This window comes from Martes martes, assembly GCF_963455335.1.
Source record: "Martes martes genome assembly, chromosome: 1".
In the NCBI taxonomy this organism is placed as follows: domain Eukaryota; kingdom Metazoa; phylum Chordata; class Mammalia; order Carnivora; family Mustelidae; genus Martes; species Martes martes.
This window is the reverse complement of record NC_137888.1, coordinates 130,623,491-130,641,347: the sequence shown is the minus strand read 5'-3', so window position 1 is coordinate 130,641,347 and position 17,857 is coordinate 130,623,491. Positions and strand designations below refer to the sequence as shown.

Genomic DNA, 17,857 nt, shown 5'->3' with positions numbered 1-17,857 from the left:
TACCTACTAGCCCTGTGCTGAATTTTCTCCAGTAGAGGATTTTAAAATCAAGATTGGTGCTTTTTTATTTTGAGGCAATATTTTTTAAGATACAAAGTAGTATATAAAAATATATCTATATCCCTCACCATTCAGAACTAAGTATGGGAGTCATACTAGCTTCCTTATAAAACAAAGTCCCTTTTAAACACCACCCTTAGTCTCATTCTGTTCCACTCTGACGGATTAATGCGCATCTTTTCTTTTCTTTCTTTTTTTTTTTTTTTAAAGATTTTATTTATTTGACAGATAGATCACAAGTAGGCAGAGAGGCAGGCAGAGAGAGGAAGGGAAGCAGGCTCCCTGCTGAGCAGAGAGCCCGATGTGGGGCTTGATGTGGCGCCCCTGGGCATCTTTTCAGTATTGAACACACACACATCCCTAAAAATGAATGAATAAATGTTCTATCTGTGGGTATATATCTAAAAAAAGGACACCATATTGTCTTATTTTAAAGCTTTCATTTTTCACTCAATGTTTTTTAGATTCACGTTCTATATAGATATGGTTTATTCCTTTTAAAACTCTCTATATGACATACCATCATATGAATATGACTTATTTATATCTCCATTAGTTATTCAGACAATATCACAGATTATTTCCAGTATTTTGCTATTTCAAACAATGCTGCATGATATAGTCTCTGATGTCTTATTGCAATCAAGCCAATACAATAAAATTATTTCATGCATGGATATTATTACATGTCATTTAAAATCAATGCTATACCATTTAGCTTATTTAGGAACACTGAATACTTATATAATCTATTGAAAAAACTAAACATTTTAGTATCTCAAACAGGTAATAAATCTCTAATGCTTAGAGTGGTGTGATCTAGTATGAGGAGAAAAATGGAAGTCTTGGACAAGATTTTTAACCTTTCTGTGCCTCAGTTTACTCTCTTGTCAAATGGGAATGATAGAAGAGTGTTTTTTAATTCACCTGAGTGTTGTAATGAAAATAAAATTGTAAACCAGAAATTTTTTTCTGAAAAGGCAGTATCATTATATGTAAGAGGGAGCATTGTTTAAAAAAAATCCAAATAAAAAGTGTAACAAAGGGGCACCTGGGTGGCTCAGTGGGTTAAAGCCTCTGCCTTCAGCTCAGGTCATGATCCCAGGGTCCTGGGATCGAGCCCTACATGGGCTCTCCGCTCTGCAGGGAGCCTGCTTCCTCCTCTCTCTGCCTGCCTTTCTGCCTACTTGTGATCTCTGTTAAATAAATAAATAAAATCTTAAAAATAAAAAAAAAAAAGTGTAACAAAAATATTTTTGAAGTTCAAAAGCCATATAAACATCTTAATGCTAGGAATAGCTACTCACAATATTTGTGTTTTTTTGGTTGCATAGTGGCCAACATAATGAAAAATGGGAAATTTGGCTAATTTACCTTTAATCCTTGAAATCGTATGTGCCATGCCCATTCTGGAATATCAAAATCTCTTGATATTGACTGACTGATAGGAATCAGGGCCTGTCATGTAGTTTCTATACCCCAGCTTCCTCCGCCTCCCCACCTCACCCCGTGTCAGGGGGATGAATACCATGTTTTTCTCTGACTAAATAAAAACAAGACTTAATGAAACCACTTTCTTTTGCTCAGCCTTCTTGAAAGAACTGTCAATAATTGCTTCCTTACCACCCAGACCCTCCTCAATCCACTCCAAGTCAATAATTGCTTCCTTACCTCCCAGTCTCTCCTCAATCCACTCCATTTGGGCTTCTAAGCTCACCTCTCTACCAACTCTGTTCTTGTTAAGGTCAACAATGACTACCAGGATGCTAAGTACAATTGTTTCTTCTCTAACCTATCTTACCTCTAAAATAACAATAGATGCATTTGTCTGCTCTTTCCCTCATGAAACACTGTCCTCACTTGGGTCATGTAAATCTTACTTTATTTCCTCAGGTACTCTGTTCTAATTTTTCTGCAGTAACTTTCTTCTGCTCAACCTTAAGCTGTCTGAATCCAAGGGTCAGGTCCTGGGTGTTCATCTCTGTACCTACAACTCTCTCCACTGGCAGTGTATACAGTCCTATCTTCAAAAGGCATCTATATGCCCCTGATTCTTCAATCTGCATCTATAACCTTAACCTTATCTCAGAACTCTACCCAAAAATCCAATTGTTTCCTTGGCTTCTATACCTGGATATCTAATAGGTATTTTAAATAAGTAACAACAACAAAAAAATTAACTTTTGCTTTTACTCCACAACAAAACTGCTTCCTCTGCCCCATACTCAGTTTTTGCCTATCTCAGTAAATGTTATAGCATCTTTTTATGAAGTAAGCCAAAAAGACAGAAATCATCCTTGATTTCTCTTTGCCCCCCAAAATTAACTCAGGTCCTGACAATCCTACTGAAACCCAAATCTGTCCACTCCTCCTCATCTCCACTCCCCTCCTATTATGCTAAGTTCTTTCTCAAAATCACTAATTTTGTACTTTTCCATTTTTTGCCCCGGCCAATATAATTCTACAAAGAATGGTCTTTAAAAAAATTTTGTATCATGTCATTTTCCTGATCAAGGCTCTCCAAAGATTTCCTATTACACTTAGAACAAAATCCAAACCCTGGTGTGGCTTACAGAACATCACGTCATCTGAGCCTGCATACCTTTCTGACCTCTTGATACCATACCACCCCAGGCCTACTGGGCTTTTTTTCGTTTCTAAAAAACACTCTTTTTTCCTCATTTTAGAGTCCTCCCACTTGTTATTCCCTCTGCCTATAATGCTTTTCCCTTTATTTCTTTGCATGACTGATCCCTTTTTGTCATTCAAACTTCCTCTAACCCCTTCTCAAAGAGGCCTTCCATGGCCACCCAACCAAAGCAACCAGTCACAAACACATAACCCTACTTATTTCTTTACAGACACATCACTAACTGGTATTTTTCTTAGTTCTGTCTTTCCAACAAGCACATAAACTAACAGTTCCTATGCTTAATATACGGTAAACTTTTTTTTTTTTAATATGAAAGGAAAGTGGTTTCAATATAGTATGTTAAATGCCTCAGGAGCCCTATAGAGGGAAAGATTCACTTTGCCTGGCAGAAACGTTATCACAGGAAATAACATATAAGCTGGATCTTAACCATGTTTATTACATAGACTAGGGTAAGAGGAGTAAATGGGTAGAGGAGAGGGAGGAGAGAGAGACTTGGGAGAAGAAACTGTATGAAAAGAGGGGAAGCAAGGGCACGGAATGTTCAGGAGTAATGAGTATGTCACTGAAAAGCTGTGGCCTGAGATAAAAGGCAACAGAAAGGTTAAGGTCAGAATATCAAAAGTCTTACAAACCATGCCAGAGAGCTTAGATTTTATCCAGGAGCCCATAGAAAATCATAGGATTTTTGATCAGATAGGATTTAAGTTTTAGAAATAAAACTCTGACAGCAATATGCAAGAATACAGGAATCTCCAATTCCTGAGGTCTCTAAATTAAAAACAAATCAGAACAAAACACCAAAGTAGCATAAATACCAGCACGTCCGTTCGAATGGTTTTTATTAGCCTATCAGCATTATTTCTGCATATTATCTACATAAAGTTTGTCATTTTAATCAGGCAAATAAAATTTTAAAGTTTGTTTGAATGTTTGTCTACAAACATACCTGGGTAATAAACTTTTTTCCCATCAGTCTTGTATACAACCATTGTGATAAATTCTCGATTATTTGCAAAATCATCCTGAAAGTACAAAGAATCCAATATAGTTAGGAAAATGGGCTCAAAATGCTCTTAGTAGGGAAAAAAATTCTAATTTTAAGAGCATTTCAGCTACTTAGTGCTGTAAAAACTGCTTTTCTGAATTAAACTCATTTCAATGGATGACCACATTGTATAAAGTAATCATTAAATAAGACTCTGAGGCTATTAAGATTATGGTTATGGTTTACAGAATCAGGCCTAATGATTTAACATCTTCAAACCCACTTCAGAGTATTTTAATGATAGTATTCTTAAGACCTACATAATCAAGCTCAAAACCCTCACTGGCAAGCATAAACTCACATTTTTCTTCAATTTTAAGTATATAAATTTCCTTAGAGGCAAATACACGTTTATGTAATACAACACTATCTTCAAGCCATCTATATAAATGAAACAGGCTGGTGACCAAATTACGTATCTTGTTCACAACGGTCTAATTACATTTTTTAAAGTTTCTATATGGGACATATAAGAAGGGATCAGTACCTTGTCTGTTATGTGTCTACTAAGCAAAACCCAAACTGCAGCGCCCCCTTGTGGACACTGCACCTCCAGTTTGTACTGGGGGTTGTTGGCCAGACTATAGACATCTTTTACAGGTCCTTGCTTAGCATCCCAAGTACTAAAAGAGAAAGTCAAGAAAGAAAACAGTAATTCAATTTCTCATTGAGCTAAAACAAACTATTTTTAAAAGTTTTGTGTTTCTAATACAACTAGGTTATCAGGATTTTTGTTTTATTGCTTAAATAATTTTTGGCATAACCAAAACAGCATATAAAGAAAATAACTATCACATGGCAGTCATTTGCAGGAATGACAGAATGCTAATCTTCATAAGTTAATCCTTATATTTTACATGAGAAAAGTGGAGACTACTATAAAGCATATTCTGAAATATGCAAAAAAGTTACCTATGAATACATGTTGATTCTTTAAAAAGACCTGGATTCCAGCTCAAATAAATCACATCATAATACTGGCAGAGATCATCCCACGAAATCCAAAATATTCCTGAAAATTAGATGCCTGTTAATCCATACAATATCTTAATGACAAATGACTTCAGTCAGTTAATACATTTCATATTACTAAAGCATGTTAAAGATCGAATGGTATCAAAATTGAGAAGATGTATTTACCATTGTCTATTTTCTGAGCTGTTCGAGGATCAAAGTTTAAATATTTTTGTAACTCTGGGGTCCAGTTTTTTACATCATTTTCACTGTATCTTCCTTTCCAACGTAAATGACTCCAAGGATTTTTCAGCTGGATAAATCGCAGCCCCTATTAAGGGAAAAAAAAAAAGATAAAGTTGCAAAACAGTTTTACCAAATTTTTATTAGTTATATCATGCATTTTCTAAGAGAGGTTGCATTTTGAATACTGATCAATACTTTTCCTTCCACATCAACTTACAATATTCTTTAATCAATATTTTCACTACATAACATATCTGACGCCTATCTATTCCCAAGAGCTATGCTGTCCATATGGTAGTCACTACCCATAGGTGGTAATTAAAATTAATTTTTTTAAATAAAAAAATAAAAATCAGTTCCTTAGTCACACTAGCCACATTTCAAGTGTTCAAGGACCATGTATAGCTATTGGCTTACGCACTGCACAGATACGGAACACTTCCATCATAGTAGGAAGTTCTTTTGGAAAGTGCTGCCTTAGAGCACCATGAATTTCCCACCCTTTCAAAGCCTACTCTGCTCTGGCCCCACTTTATTTTCCAGTACTCATACCCTTGGCTCTAATTTAGTCTTTTCTCTCATCATCCCCACAAATAATCCTTATTTACCCATGTTGTCCCCCTTTCCTGGAAAGCCCTCTCTCATCCCTTGTAACCACCCTCCTCCCTTAAGATCCTTTCAGATACTCCTTAGCTTTTTTCTCCACTGATTCTCTCAATGAAGACTGCAGCAATGAAGAAGAGAAAAAAACATGGACTTTGGAGTCAAAAAGAAATGGGACCAAATGTCAGCTCTATTAATTAGCTTTATGGACCTCTGGTGGGTCATTTACTCTCTGATCATTTGTTTACTCACACATAAAATGAAGATTATAATGTCTCCTAGAACACTGTTGTGAAGATTAAATGAATTAACATATCCAAAATATGCAAAATATTTAGTAATTAGTAATGGTTTTCTTTTAATTACTACTTCTTCTCTAAACTTTGTAACATTAATACTCTATATTACTTTAGTTTAAAACAATTAATATTCTATCTTGTTTCCTACTTGTACAAATGCATGAGTTTTGTCTCCCCAATGAGACTGTAAACTTGAAATGGTAACACTACTGTCCTTTTTCAGAAGTCTTGACTGAGTTTATAAAACAGACTGTTAAGGTTATGGTAAGTGCTCAACAAATACTTGGTGTGTGTACAGAACTCATTACTTGAACTCAGAAAATCAAAACAGCTTGTAAATCCAAAAGAGTATTTGTCTTATTTCAAGCAGTCAAATTAGGAAATTGTATTCATTTTCGAATGATGTCAAACTATTTGGGGGACATTTTTGAAAGATACAGTCCTCAGCTATTTTAAATGTAGCAAATCATGGCCTGGGAAAGATGTGATATCTGGACATTCATTTCTCTCAGGAATCTTCCAATTCCTTTTCTCAATTTCTTCTTACCACTTGTCCACTCTTGCCCCTGCCACACAGATATTTAACTTTTTTTCCCCCCCATAAAACCTAGCTCTACATAAGTAGGATATCTGCCTCCTGATCCCAGGGTCCTGGGATGAGTCTGGCATTGGGCTCCCTGCTGAGCAGGGAGCCTGTTTCTCCCTGTGCCCCTCCCCCTGCTCATGCTCTCTTTTTCTCTCTCTGAAATAAATCATTTTCTTTTTAAAAAAGATTTCATTTATTTGACAGAGAGAGACACAGTAAGAAAGGGAACACAAGCAGGGGGAGTAGGAGAGGGAGAAGCAGGCTTCCCACTGATCAGGGAGCCCGATGTGGGGCTCAATCCTAGGACCCTAGGATCATGACCTGAGCCGAAGGCAGACGCTTAATGACTGAGCCACCCAGGCGCCCCAATAAATAAAACCTTTTAAAAAAAAAGTATATTCAGAACCCTAACACTTTCTAAAGAAGGACTATAAAGGAGAGAAAATTGCTAAGCTCTTTTGGGGCAGGTCCTGGTCATCACTGACATTTTAAGGACGCTAAGAAGGAGCTGTAGATTTTGTTTGGAGAGCCTGCAATTCAGAGGCCCTGAGTAAGGGAAAAAAATGTTAAGACTAAAAAAAGGATCTCGTTTATGATAAAACATTCCATTTTCAAAATTATTTCCAAGGGGGAGCAAATGAAAAGGCTTGGACAGATTCAAAAATCCCTTGGTAGGACTTGTTGGACTTAGAGATAGCAGCTTGAAACTGAGATGTAGCTTCACAATAGACTATGGAGCATAACCTCAAGGACTCAACAAAATGACCCAAAGGACTGCTGAGACTAAAAGTGTGAAGATCGTAAAATACTCAAGCTGGTTAGAGACAAACAAAAAGGAAACATTTGTATTAATAAAATCTTATTAAGTGAAGAAATTCACAAACGTAGAAGATTGGCAATAGCTTTTATCTAAGATTGGGTCTATCTGCACAACAGAGGTTCTAGAGATAAATGCCTAATGAGATAAATATTTTTGGAAATATTTTAAAACTCAAGTCAGGACTAAGGAACTATCTCAAAATACAGACAGCAAAACTAAGATAAAAATGATGAACTAAACTAAAACGGTTGCTCCCTGAAATTCTTTACTGACATACAGCAAGCTTTTAAGTGTTTTGTTTTCACATCAAACCACAGGTGCCATTTCACTCATAAGTTATTTGTCTGGTTTCCTTTATACAATCACAACAAACAGCCTTATTATTCAAAGTAAATGACACAATCTTCACAGAAAATTTCTTCAAATTCAAGCTTACTTCTATATTGACTTTCATTATCTAAATTTAATTGTCTTGTTATTACCTCACTGTTGATCACCTACCAGGATTTTTTAATTACCATTTTTTTTGAAGACTTTATTTGTCAGAGAGAGAGAGCACAAGCACAAGCAGGGGGAGGGGCAGAGGGAAAGGGAGAAGCAGGTTCCCTGCTGAGCAAGGAGTCTGATGAGGGACTCAATCCCAGGACCTGAGTCGAAGGCAGGTGCTTAACTGACTGAGCCACCCAGGCATCCTGGTCACCTACAAGGATGTTTTAACAATAAAATAACATACACACAGTATTAAGTAACAGCAAATGTTACGGCCAATGTTTTGACACATGTTTATGGAACATTCTAAAACACATTTCTACACCAAGCACAAATCTCTCAGCTTATTCAATTTCACATACTTTTTTTTTTTTTTTTTTGCTTTAGGTAATCAATTTTTATGCTTTTAAAGGAAAACACTATTTATTTTATACACAATGGTTAGGGATACAGTAGTGGCTGATTTAGAAAGCCTTAAGACTAGATAAATTGATGTTGCAGCAGGTCCCTACTGCTTTCATACTTCATATAATTCCACATGCCATAAAAGAAAATCAATCTAATTAATACACAGCAGAACACTGTCATTGCTGATCGATCACTACTTCCTTCTGCACGTTTAAGCAGGGGAAAGTGAACACATGGCTAGTTAAACTTTCCAGTGACTACATAGCTTAGGTACTCTCTATCATCAGGGATAAATAATCCTCCTTTAACAATCTCTGTATTTTCTAATCCATAGAACAGATCTCTTTTTCCTTTAAAAAGACGTAATCAATAACCCAAGAAGTAATAAAGTCAACTATTCCAACATCTGAGCAGAGAAAGAATCTGAAATGTCTGAGGGCATGTGAGGGCTGCTAGGAAGAGAAACATTTGCAAATCCATTAGCATGTTTCTTGTTCATAGAGATTCCCTTATTTTTTTGTCCTTTCGTAAATATTTACTGAATGTCTACCATGCTCTAGAGCCTAATGCTATGACTATCCCCAAAATCATTAAATAGCTCAGAACCTAGAGGGCTATGTGTTTACCTCAACAAATTTTGAGACAAATTTAATGACTTTAAAGAGGCAAAAGGCATTTCTGTTTTGTCATCAATATCTGCTATAACCGCCATTACATTTCCCATCTTTATATTTCATAATTTCTAATCACCGAGGTCAAATTATTTAATGTAATAGGCAGAATGATTTTTAAACTTCATCTGAACCTTGATGTGTCAGTATTCAAAAGCTATTATACTATTGATGAGCACTGGGTATCGTATGTAAGTGATGAATCACTGAATTCTACTCTAGAAACCAATATTGTGCTGTACGTTAACTACCTAAAATTTAAATTAAAAAAAAAAAAAGCCTATTACACTATTTGGGATCCTTGCAATGTCTTACAATTAGGTATGAGAAAGAAGAAAAATATGTAAAGCAAAACCTTGAACTCTCTAATATCCAAAACAGCATATGCATGTGTGGGAACCAGACCCCACTTCTCTCCTTCAGCTTCAGTCATCATTCCAGTTGATGCAGTGATGAGGACATCCCCTTTGTGAAACCTGGAATGACCCCAATAGACAAATAACTAAAAGAAAACATCAGATTTATACCATCAGAACACACTATCTTTCCTTCAGTTTAATAGTTTACATGAAAATTTCCATAAATTTGACATCTTTTCTAAAATGGGATATTCCCAACACTCCTTAGAGAACAAGAACTACGTTTCTCTTCACAACGTATCAGATAAATTATTACATTGCCCCGCCCTCCTCCAGTTTTAGATAATTATAAGGTAGAAACTTACCAATGAAGGAAAGCAAATGCTAAGTTTTCAAATGATTTACAAATAAAGTTGAAGATGTCAAATACACTTTGTCAAATCTTTGAAATTTTCTAGTTTCACTACTGAATATGTATTACTGCACAATCTTCCCATCTCTACCTATGGATTATTCATTGAAGGCTTAAAAGCTATCTTCCTCTTTATATTCTCATACTTCTCTTTCTCCACTTTCCCTCAAAGTAAGTACTTAAGAAGTATGAAACAATTTGCCCATATGACATATTCCAGATTCAAATGTTTTGGATTATTTATAATCTGGATTAATTGTCACTATCACTGAGGATGACTGAGGGCTGGCCATAGCAAGTACATAAAGTGAAGTCCATTTTCAAAACACAATTTCCTGGGGGTACCTGACTCAGCTGGAGCACGTGACTCTTGATCTGGGGGTCGTGGAGTTTGAGCCCCATGTTAAGTGTAGATTATTTAAACAAACAAAAACAAAAACAAAAACAAATAAAACCAGAATTTCCCTAAATAACTAAAAATGCAGCCTCTGTATTATCTCTTCTAAGGCATGAATTTTTAAAAACTGCCTCTTTTACTATCAAAGAGAGAGAAAATGTTTACCTTTGATAAAGCATTCTGAAAGAATTATCCTTACTGAAAGTCTGGCTATCTGAATGCATAGCAATCCTTTCTGGTATCCACCCGGTCAGTGCATGAAGATCAATATTCTGCAACATAAACACATTTTAAGGACTGTCAATATTGTTTCCAAGCTCTTTAATAAATCCCCATGGTAGCTATTAAATATCATCGATTGTTTTCGACCAAATTTAACTCAAATTCCTACCGGGATTTAAGCACAAGTTTATTCCTTATAATCTCTGTTGTTTTTCCTGAACGCAACAACTGTCCTACTGCTAAATACAATGAAAACTAAAAACATATTACAGATAAAAGCTGCTTTAATAATGACATTGACAGTCACTCACCATTTAGTGAGTTCTTAGGACAGACACTTTTCTAAAGTCTTACATATATTCTCATTCTTTCTCTCTCTATGCTGCACTGGGTAAATTAAAAGGCACTTAATTAGAAACTAAACTATAAATATATTTGAAGAACAGAACAATTGAGCATGTAGGCCAAGAATTATTTTTAATATCCTATTACATTCAAGTACGATCTATACATTCTTTGCCTAGCATTATAAGAACCAGGAGAGTGAAGAAAGCCTGTTACTAGGTGGGAAACTAATCAGCTATGGAGGATGGATAACTTGCATACATTACTTCATTTAATCTTTACAACTCTGAAAGGTGGGTATTATCCTCATATTACAGACAAGCAAAGATGCTAGGAATGGTTACATACCTCTTCTAAGGCCACAGGCTGGTTAGTGTCCTAATTCAAAGTTATACTAATCTAATTTCTGGCATAAGCTCAGTCTACCTCATCCAACTAAAGGACACTGGCACACACCTTGATTTTGTAGGTTAAGCAGTGTTAAGACTGGGAAAAACTAAAAAACAAACTCCTTGAACCTGAATTTATAATCCAAAGAACACACATAAGGATGACAATATGACACATCCCTTTGATCTGAAGAGACTTCTTTGGAAAGGTATGCTGTATCTAATTGGTCTTGTATCTCAACATGACAGCAGACTTGCATTTTAGGCTTCCCTGAATCCTTTACAATGCAGTATCCTTGTGAAAGAAAATAGTTTTCCTTAATAAGGTGATTGATTAACATTTTTCAGACTCTGTTTCATTTTTCTTTAAATAAAAATATCATCCATAATCTCTCAAATTTAAAATAGTCATATTAGATAGCATAAGTCTGTGTCTGGATCCTCCTGATACTTACCGAATTGGATCCTGGGAAATCATATCCTCCCATGACCTTCATATATGCTTTTTCTATGAGAGAAACCCATAATTCACTTTTGTTGTTAGAATAAGAACAGAGCAATTCTCCCTTATGATCAACAGGTAATTGATCATCAATGATCACCTGGAGAAAGAGAACATTAATTTCCTTAGGTGGTACAAAATATCTTAAAACCCTTTCTATCAAGGAAAAAAAACCCCTTTCATATAGATGAAATAAAAGACATAATATGCCCATTATTAAAGTAATGATAGCTTCAAATTTCTAGAATCTGTTCAATTTATAAAAATTATAAAATTTTAAAAAACGTATTTATTCCATTTTATAGGCTAACCTCCCTGTCATGTGATAACCTTGAGCCAACTGGTTAAATGGATCTGTATCATCAAAATTATTACAGATTCTAGAAATGTACATTTTATCTAAAGTAATTATAAAAGGGCCTCACTATTAAGCTAAGTAACAATATTATGACATGTAATTTTAACCTAAACCTGCAAAAAGACTCATGTTATGTACAGTTGTAAAAGTAGAACATTATGGCCAAAAGATACATTTAAGTAATACAGGAAGTGATCACCACAAAGATACAGTTTCTATTCACAATAGAAAGTGATTTGGGAAATGAGAATAGGAAAAATTCTGATCTAACACTAACAAGAGCATTATGCAACTACATTTTCAATAATTCTTTAAACAATGGGTTAAAGACTACAAAAAAATCATTCTCAATGATTTTGCTTAATTTTTAAGTAATCATCTAGAGCAGCGGTTCTCACAGGGTTTTCTTAGCAACACCGGCATCATCTGGAAACTTGTCAGAAATGCAAATTGTGGCCCCACCCCACAAACTGAGGGGTGGAGGACAGCAATTTGTGTTTTAAGCCCTCCACGTGATTTTATACATACCAAAATTTGAGTATTACTGAGCCACTGAGCAACTTCTCAGACTGAAAGCATCAGAGGATTTGTTTAAATATAGATTCTGATTCAGTAGGTTCAGGAAGACATTAAATTTTGCAATTCTAACAAGTTCTCAGATAAGTGCTAATGTTGATCCATGGACCTGAGTAGTAAGAGCTAGGGAATCCCAACAATGCCAGGCCATTACATAAGTTCATAGTTCTTAAAGAAAGCAGTGTAATTTCAGACTGTATATATTTCACAAAAGAAAACATAATTTGAAAGACTTCTTAGAAAAAAAAATTAAAATAAAAAAAAAGACTTCTTAGGTTTGAGGTTATGACTATATATATAAACTCTTGTGACCTTATAGTTTGCCCGATTTCCTTTCCCTTTTAATCAATTAAGAACTATCAGATTAAAGTTTAAGCATTAGTAATCATTAGCTCAATGTTACTTTTTGAAACTTTCTATAAATTTCCCAAAATCATTTTTAAAAAGACTTTCTTAATTTTTATTTTTAATTATTAACATACGATGTCACTGGTAGCAATATGCATAACACCAGACTCAAACTCTTTTTAAAGGTTACAAAAATAACATTTCTTAATGATTCTACTCAATATTCAAAGGTGGGGAAGGAGAGAGAGAAGGGGTTGGGGTGGGGAGAGGTATTATTCACCTTTCTTGGGACACCATTGAGGTGAAGTTTTACCATATACTTTCCACATGGATTGTATTCTGGCTCACCATCCTTATTCTGAGGGTAAATTATGCTTTTGTAAGGAAAATAAATATTGAAATACCAAATTAATATTCAATATAAACTACTATGCAGGATATTATATTTTCTTTAGACATATGCTATTGTCTTGGCAATTTTATAAAAACAAACAGAATATTTTTCTGTGATAGGCCTAGGAAAAGAATTTCACCCTAATCAAAGTACTTATTTAATATAAAGAAAATATCTTATGAGATCATAGAGCAGGGCACAAATTTCACAATACTCTGAAAAATACTAAGTTTTTAATTATAAACTCTAATAAATTTTCTAATAATTGGATATATTTTATGCCAGTTGAAATAATCTTCTCTCACTAGCTCAAGAAGAGATCATTTCAATTAATAAGAACTAAGACAACTAACTACGACTCTGACAGAGATAAAGTTAACACAATTCTGATAAAGCTACACAAAATTATCTAGTAAGACATTTGTATAAGTATCAATTATTTTTACACTACATATTATTTACTTATATGATCTATTTATCCAAGATGGCAAATAGCTTAAAACTAAGATCTGTGTTTAATTTATCTTTGTGATCTCAGGACTTACATACAAACCACTAAGGAAAAGAAGCATGAAATATTATAATGCTTAATTTGTATAATAAATGATCTTTAGCTAATAAAACTTTAAAAAATTGAGAGGAAAAACTATTTCAGTAACATTTCAGTTACTATTTCAGTAACATTTCAGTACATTCTAAAGCAGTTTTAGCCAAAAGAAATATTTTCTATTTTCCAGGTGCCATATTAAAAGTTAAAAAGGTGACATTTTAATATATTTTATTTAACCAAACTTATCCAAAATATTATTTCAGTGTGTAATCACTATAAAAATTTGAGGTATCTTCCAATTTTATATTTTTTTTGTGCTTAGTTTTCAAAATCTGATGCATTTTACATTAACAGCTCATTTTGATTCAGACTAGCCCTTTTCAAGTACACAATATCCACATGTGGCTAGTGGCTACCATATAGCATAATATAATTATAAATATGGTATGATTTTACTTTGACCAATTTTATTTATTTCAAAACATACCTACTTCATATATATTAACACATGTATATACATTCTTAAGACTATTTTAGGAAATCTTTTCACATTCACAAGTCATCTGTTTAACATATAGGGCCACAATATTCTAAGTGATATGCCTTCTTCACTTTCTATGCAGATAAAACCAAAGCTGATAACTTCTAGTCAAGAAACAATTATATGAAAAGGGCTAAAGGGACAAATACAAAATTTTACCTGGTAATCAACTTCTTATTAAATCGTCTTTCATAAGCTGCACTGATAGCCAGTGATGCCACAAAGGAACAATCTGATACTATTGTCTGTTAATAAGAATGTATTAATATATTAATTCATTCATGTAATTTCAACATTACAACAATATTTAAGCACTACACCTATGCCACCAACTTTTTATACTGAGTTAACCGCTGCTTGAATACCAAAATGAACAGAAATTCTATATTGCAAACTCATACATATTTTCTTCAAATAAATTCCAGAAAAATTGAGTAAAATACTTCAATAAAGTTAATTTAGAATAAATACAATGTATTTCTTACATGGATAAAAGCATACTCACTGAACCCACAAGTTTTTAATGATAATTTAAAGGCATTTTTTAAAAAGCTTATTATAATATGACCAACTAAACTGAATATGCACATCAAAAGATTCTTGAATCATAGTATTTCAGGACCATTACTTTTTAATTTTTTTAGGATTGTATTTACTTATTAGAGAGAGACAGTGAGCACAAGCAGGACTGGGGGGTGGGCAGAGGACTTCCCAGACTTCCCCTGGGAGGGGCAGAGGAAGAAACAGACTCCCCACTGAGCAGGGAACCCAAAGCGATCGCAGGACACTGAGATCATGACCTGAGCTGAAGGCAGATGCTTAACCGATGAGCCATCCAGGTACCCCAGGACCATTATTTTTATACTAACTGGAAGACATCTGTACGTCAATGCAAAACTTAACTGAATAAAGTTTGCAATAAAGCCATATTGTTGTCACAACATTGAAGTTTTTTGAATAAGCTTAATATCTTCCTTTTTAAAAAATATCTATTCTCGGGCTGCCTTGGTGGCTCAGTGGGTTAAGCCTCCGACTCTTGATTTCAGCTCAGGTCATGAGACCAAGCCCCGTCCTGGGCTCCATGCTCAGCATGGAGTCTGCATGAAGTACTCTCTCCCCCTATTTCTCCCTCTCCTCTCCCACTTGTGTTCTCTCTCTCCCAAATAAAATCTTAAAAAAAAAAAATCTATTCTCTTATTAAGGTGAGGCTGAGATCCTCAACTTTCTCATCTGCAAGAATATACTGATAAAAAGGGTCTATATAAAAATCTGCAATTCCTCAAATCAGTTATTCATACTCATATTATCTCAGTATGCAAAGTGTACAGAATTTTTCCAATTATACTTATCCATCTTGATACATAATAAAAACTAAGAAAACCCCCAAATCTATATTCAAATTACTTCAAAACGTTAGCTTTCATATAAAAGCATATAAAATGTTTACCTGCTTTATGCTAAAACTGGACACAGTATAAATCATTGTAGGATTGTTGGTGAGGTCTTCTGGTCGTACCCATTTGGAAAATGTAGCTTTTTGTTTAGGTGATAATGGTAGCTTGCCCCATCTATCACTGAGGTAATAATAAAAATTAAATACTACTACTACTACAGTTAATCTTTAAAAATGACACAAAACAAAATTAAATTTCCTAGAGATTTATTCATTTATTTTTTTGGTATAATGATCATAGCTATTGTATCATCCTAAAATAATGCTCCGGTAAAATCTGGCTCTTTACACTTCACCATGAATCCAGTCAATGTGCTCATTCTTCTCAATTAGAAAAATATAAATTTATAACTGCAAAAAGGAAAGAAACTTAAATTCACTCATATTTACTTTAAGAATATACTTTAAAAGTTTACATTAGCATATTTAAGAAATTCAGTTTCAGTAAAATGGAACCATTAATAATAATAAAAGCTGATTCAATTCAAAAGGACCTAGGAAGCTACAGATCCTTATGATGGGTCTTGATAAACTCTTCTCTGCAAGGCTAACATTGAGAGTAGCTAATTACTGATTAATAACCATGTGCCAGATATCATGCTAAAGTATTTTATATATGCTGTTCATTTAAACTTTAAGATAATTCCATTAAAGCAAATGTTTCTGGAAAAGACTTAAAAGTGATTTAATAACTTGCCAAGGTCACATACCCAAAAAGTGGCAGAACTGGCATTTGAATCCAGGTCTAGGGTGCCAGATCCACCATTCTTATCCATTACCCTATGACTGTGTGTTGAGAATATGTTGTGCGGTATTTCTCGAAGACTGATATATAGCACAAGATAAAAAATATCTACCTTTCCTCAAACCTCTTCTAGAACAAGGGTAATAGTCTTGAGATTTCATAAGAGTTCTAGGGTAATACAAAGTTTATGATATGAAAACTGAAGCAAATATAACATTTTTTAAAAAAATTTTATTTATTTGACAGAGAGAGATCACAAGTAGGCAGAGAGGCAGGGAGCCGGGGCTGGGGGCGGGGGGAGCAGGCTCCCCGCTGAGCAGAGAGCCTGATGCTGGGTTTGATCCCAGGACCCTGAGATCATGACCTGAGCTGAAGGCAGAGGCTTAACCCACTGAGCTACCCAGGCGCCCCTATAACATGATTTAAAAAAAAATATATTGACACTAGGAGAAAGGTGGTTTTGTGGTCAGGTGTTATCTACAAACTCCTACACATTGTCTTCATTAGAGGACATCTGTAAATGTTTAATAAAGCAAGATTTATGTAAATTTCTTAGACTATTATACATAACACTTCTCAAACTTTCTGATGATCATTTCATAGAACCACTAGTGTTCTGGTGTCATTTGGTACCTGTTTAGGAACAGTAGCTGACTAAATAGAAAGTAAGTTGAATGAATTTAGAAGAATTTAAATTTTAAAAAATTTTAGGGAAATATATAAAGTCAATTCAAATCTATAATTATATTGTATTATTAACCTGCTGTATTAAGAATACAGATTCCTTAATATCTATTCTCTCAAAAGTCACCACTAAGTTATCAAATTCAGTGTTTTCTTGTAACTTTAAAGATATTCAAAGTATTTTATAAATATAATTTATATTCACTTTAGGATTTAAAAATACATGACCCGAATAGAAAAAAAAAAGGTTTAAAAATTACTCAATCTTTCTCACCAAAGATTCATAAACTGTGGAGTCCTTTTTTATCAGTCTGTTACCTTTGAGTTTTGAAATATTTACTGTTACTTTTTCTTCTGATTATTCTACTGTAAAATAATCTAGAAAAACAAGAATGGAAAAATCTTGCTAGAGTAATCTAGTATTTATCCTTGATTTTTCTCCAAATTCACTTAATTCAGCAAGTACTTACTGAGTACCTACTAGGTGCCAGACACTGCAGTATGCACTGGAGCATAATTAAAACAGACATAATCTATGTCCTTATGAAACATAATCCAGTGTGGAGGACTGGCACTAAGTAATCTTATATAAAACATATAAAAGTCCAATTGTCACCAGTGCTATGCCTAAATTAAAGGAGTTTGCATGGCATCGTATTTTACTGTTTGATTATATTGTAAGCATTTTCCCATGTTATTCAATTTCTCCAAAACTCGATTGTTCATGGCACTATAGTATTATTCT

General features: G+C 34.2%; 1 protein-coding gene across 2 annotated transcripts in view; it reads right to left on the bottom strand.

Annotated features, from left to right (window-relative positions):
• CAPN7 (calpain 7) overlaps nucleotides 1-17,857 on the bottom strand; it is a 42,245-nt gene that overhangs the window by 8,355 nt on the left and 16,033 nt on the right. The window contains exons 7-16 of one of the 2 annotated variants that reach the window (XM_080808059.1): nucleotides 15,678-15,804; nucleotides 14,390-14,475; nucleotides 13,026-13,119; nucleotides 11,417-11,563; nucleotides 10,171-10,277; nucleotides 9,193-9,313; nucleotides 4,902-5,046; nucleotides 4,674-4,773; nucleotides 4,249-4,384; nucleotides 3,663-3,738 (exon numbers count right to left, since the gene is read on the bottom strand). In XM_080808059.1, the coding sequence (XP_080664185.1) occupies nucleotides 3,663-3,738; nucleotides 4,249-4,384; nucleotides 4,674-4,773; nucleotides 4,902-5,046; nucleotides 9,193-9,313; nucleotides 10,171-10,277; nucleotides 11,417-11,563; nucleotides 13,026-13,119; nucleotides 14,390-14,475; nucleotides 15,678-15,804 (1,139 nt within the window). The remainder of the gene's footprint in view (nucleotides 1-3,662; nucleotides 3,739-4,248; nucleotides 4,385-4,673; nucleotides 4,774-4,901; nucleotides 5,047-9,192; nucleotides 9,314-10,170; nucleotides 10,278-11,416; nucleotides 11,564-13,025; nucleotides 13,120-14,389; nucleotides 14,476-15,677; nucleotides 15,805-17,857) is intronic. The other variant, XM_080808060.1, reaches the window with a different exon arrangement.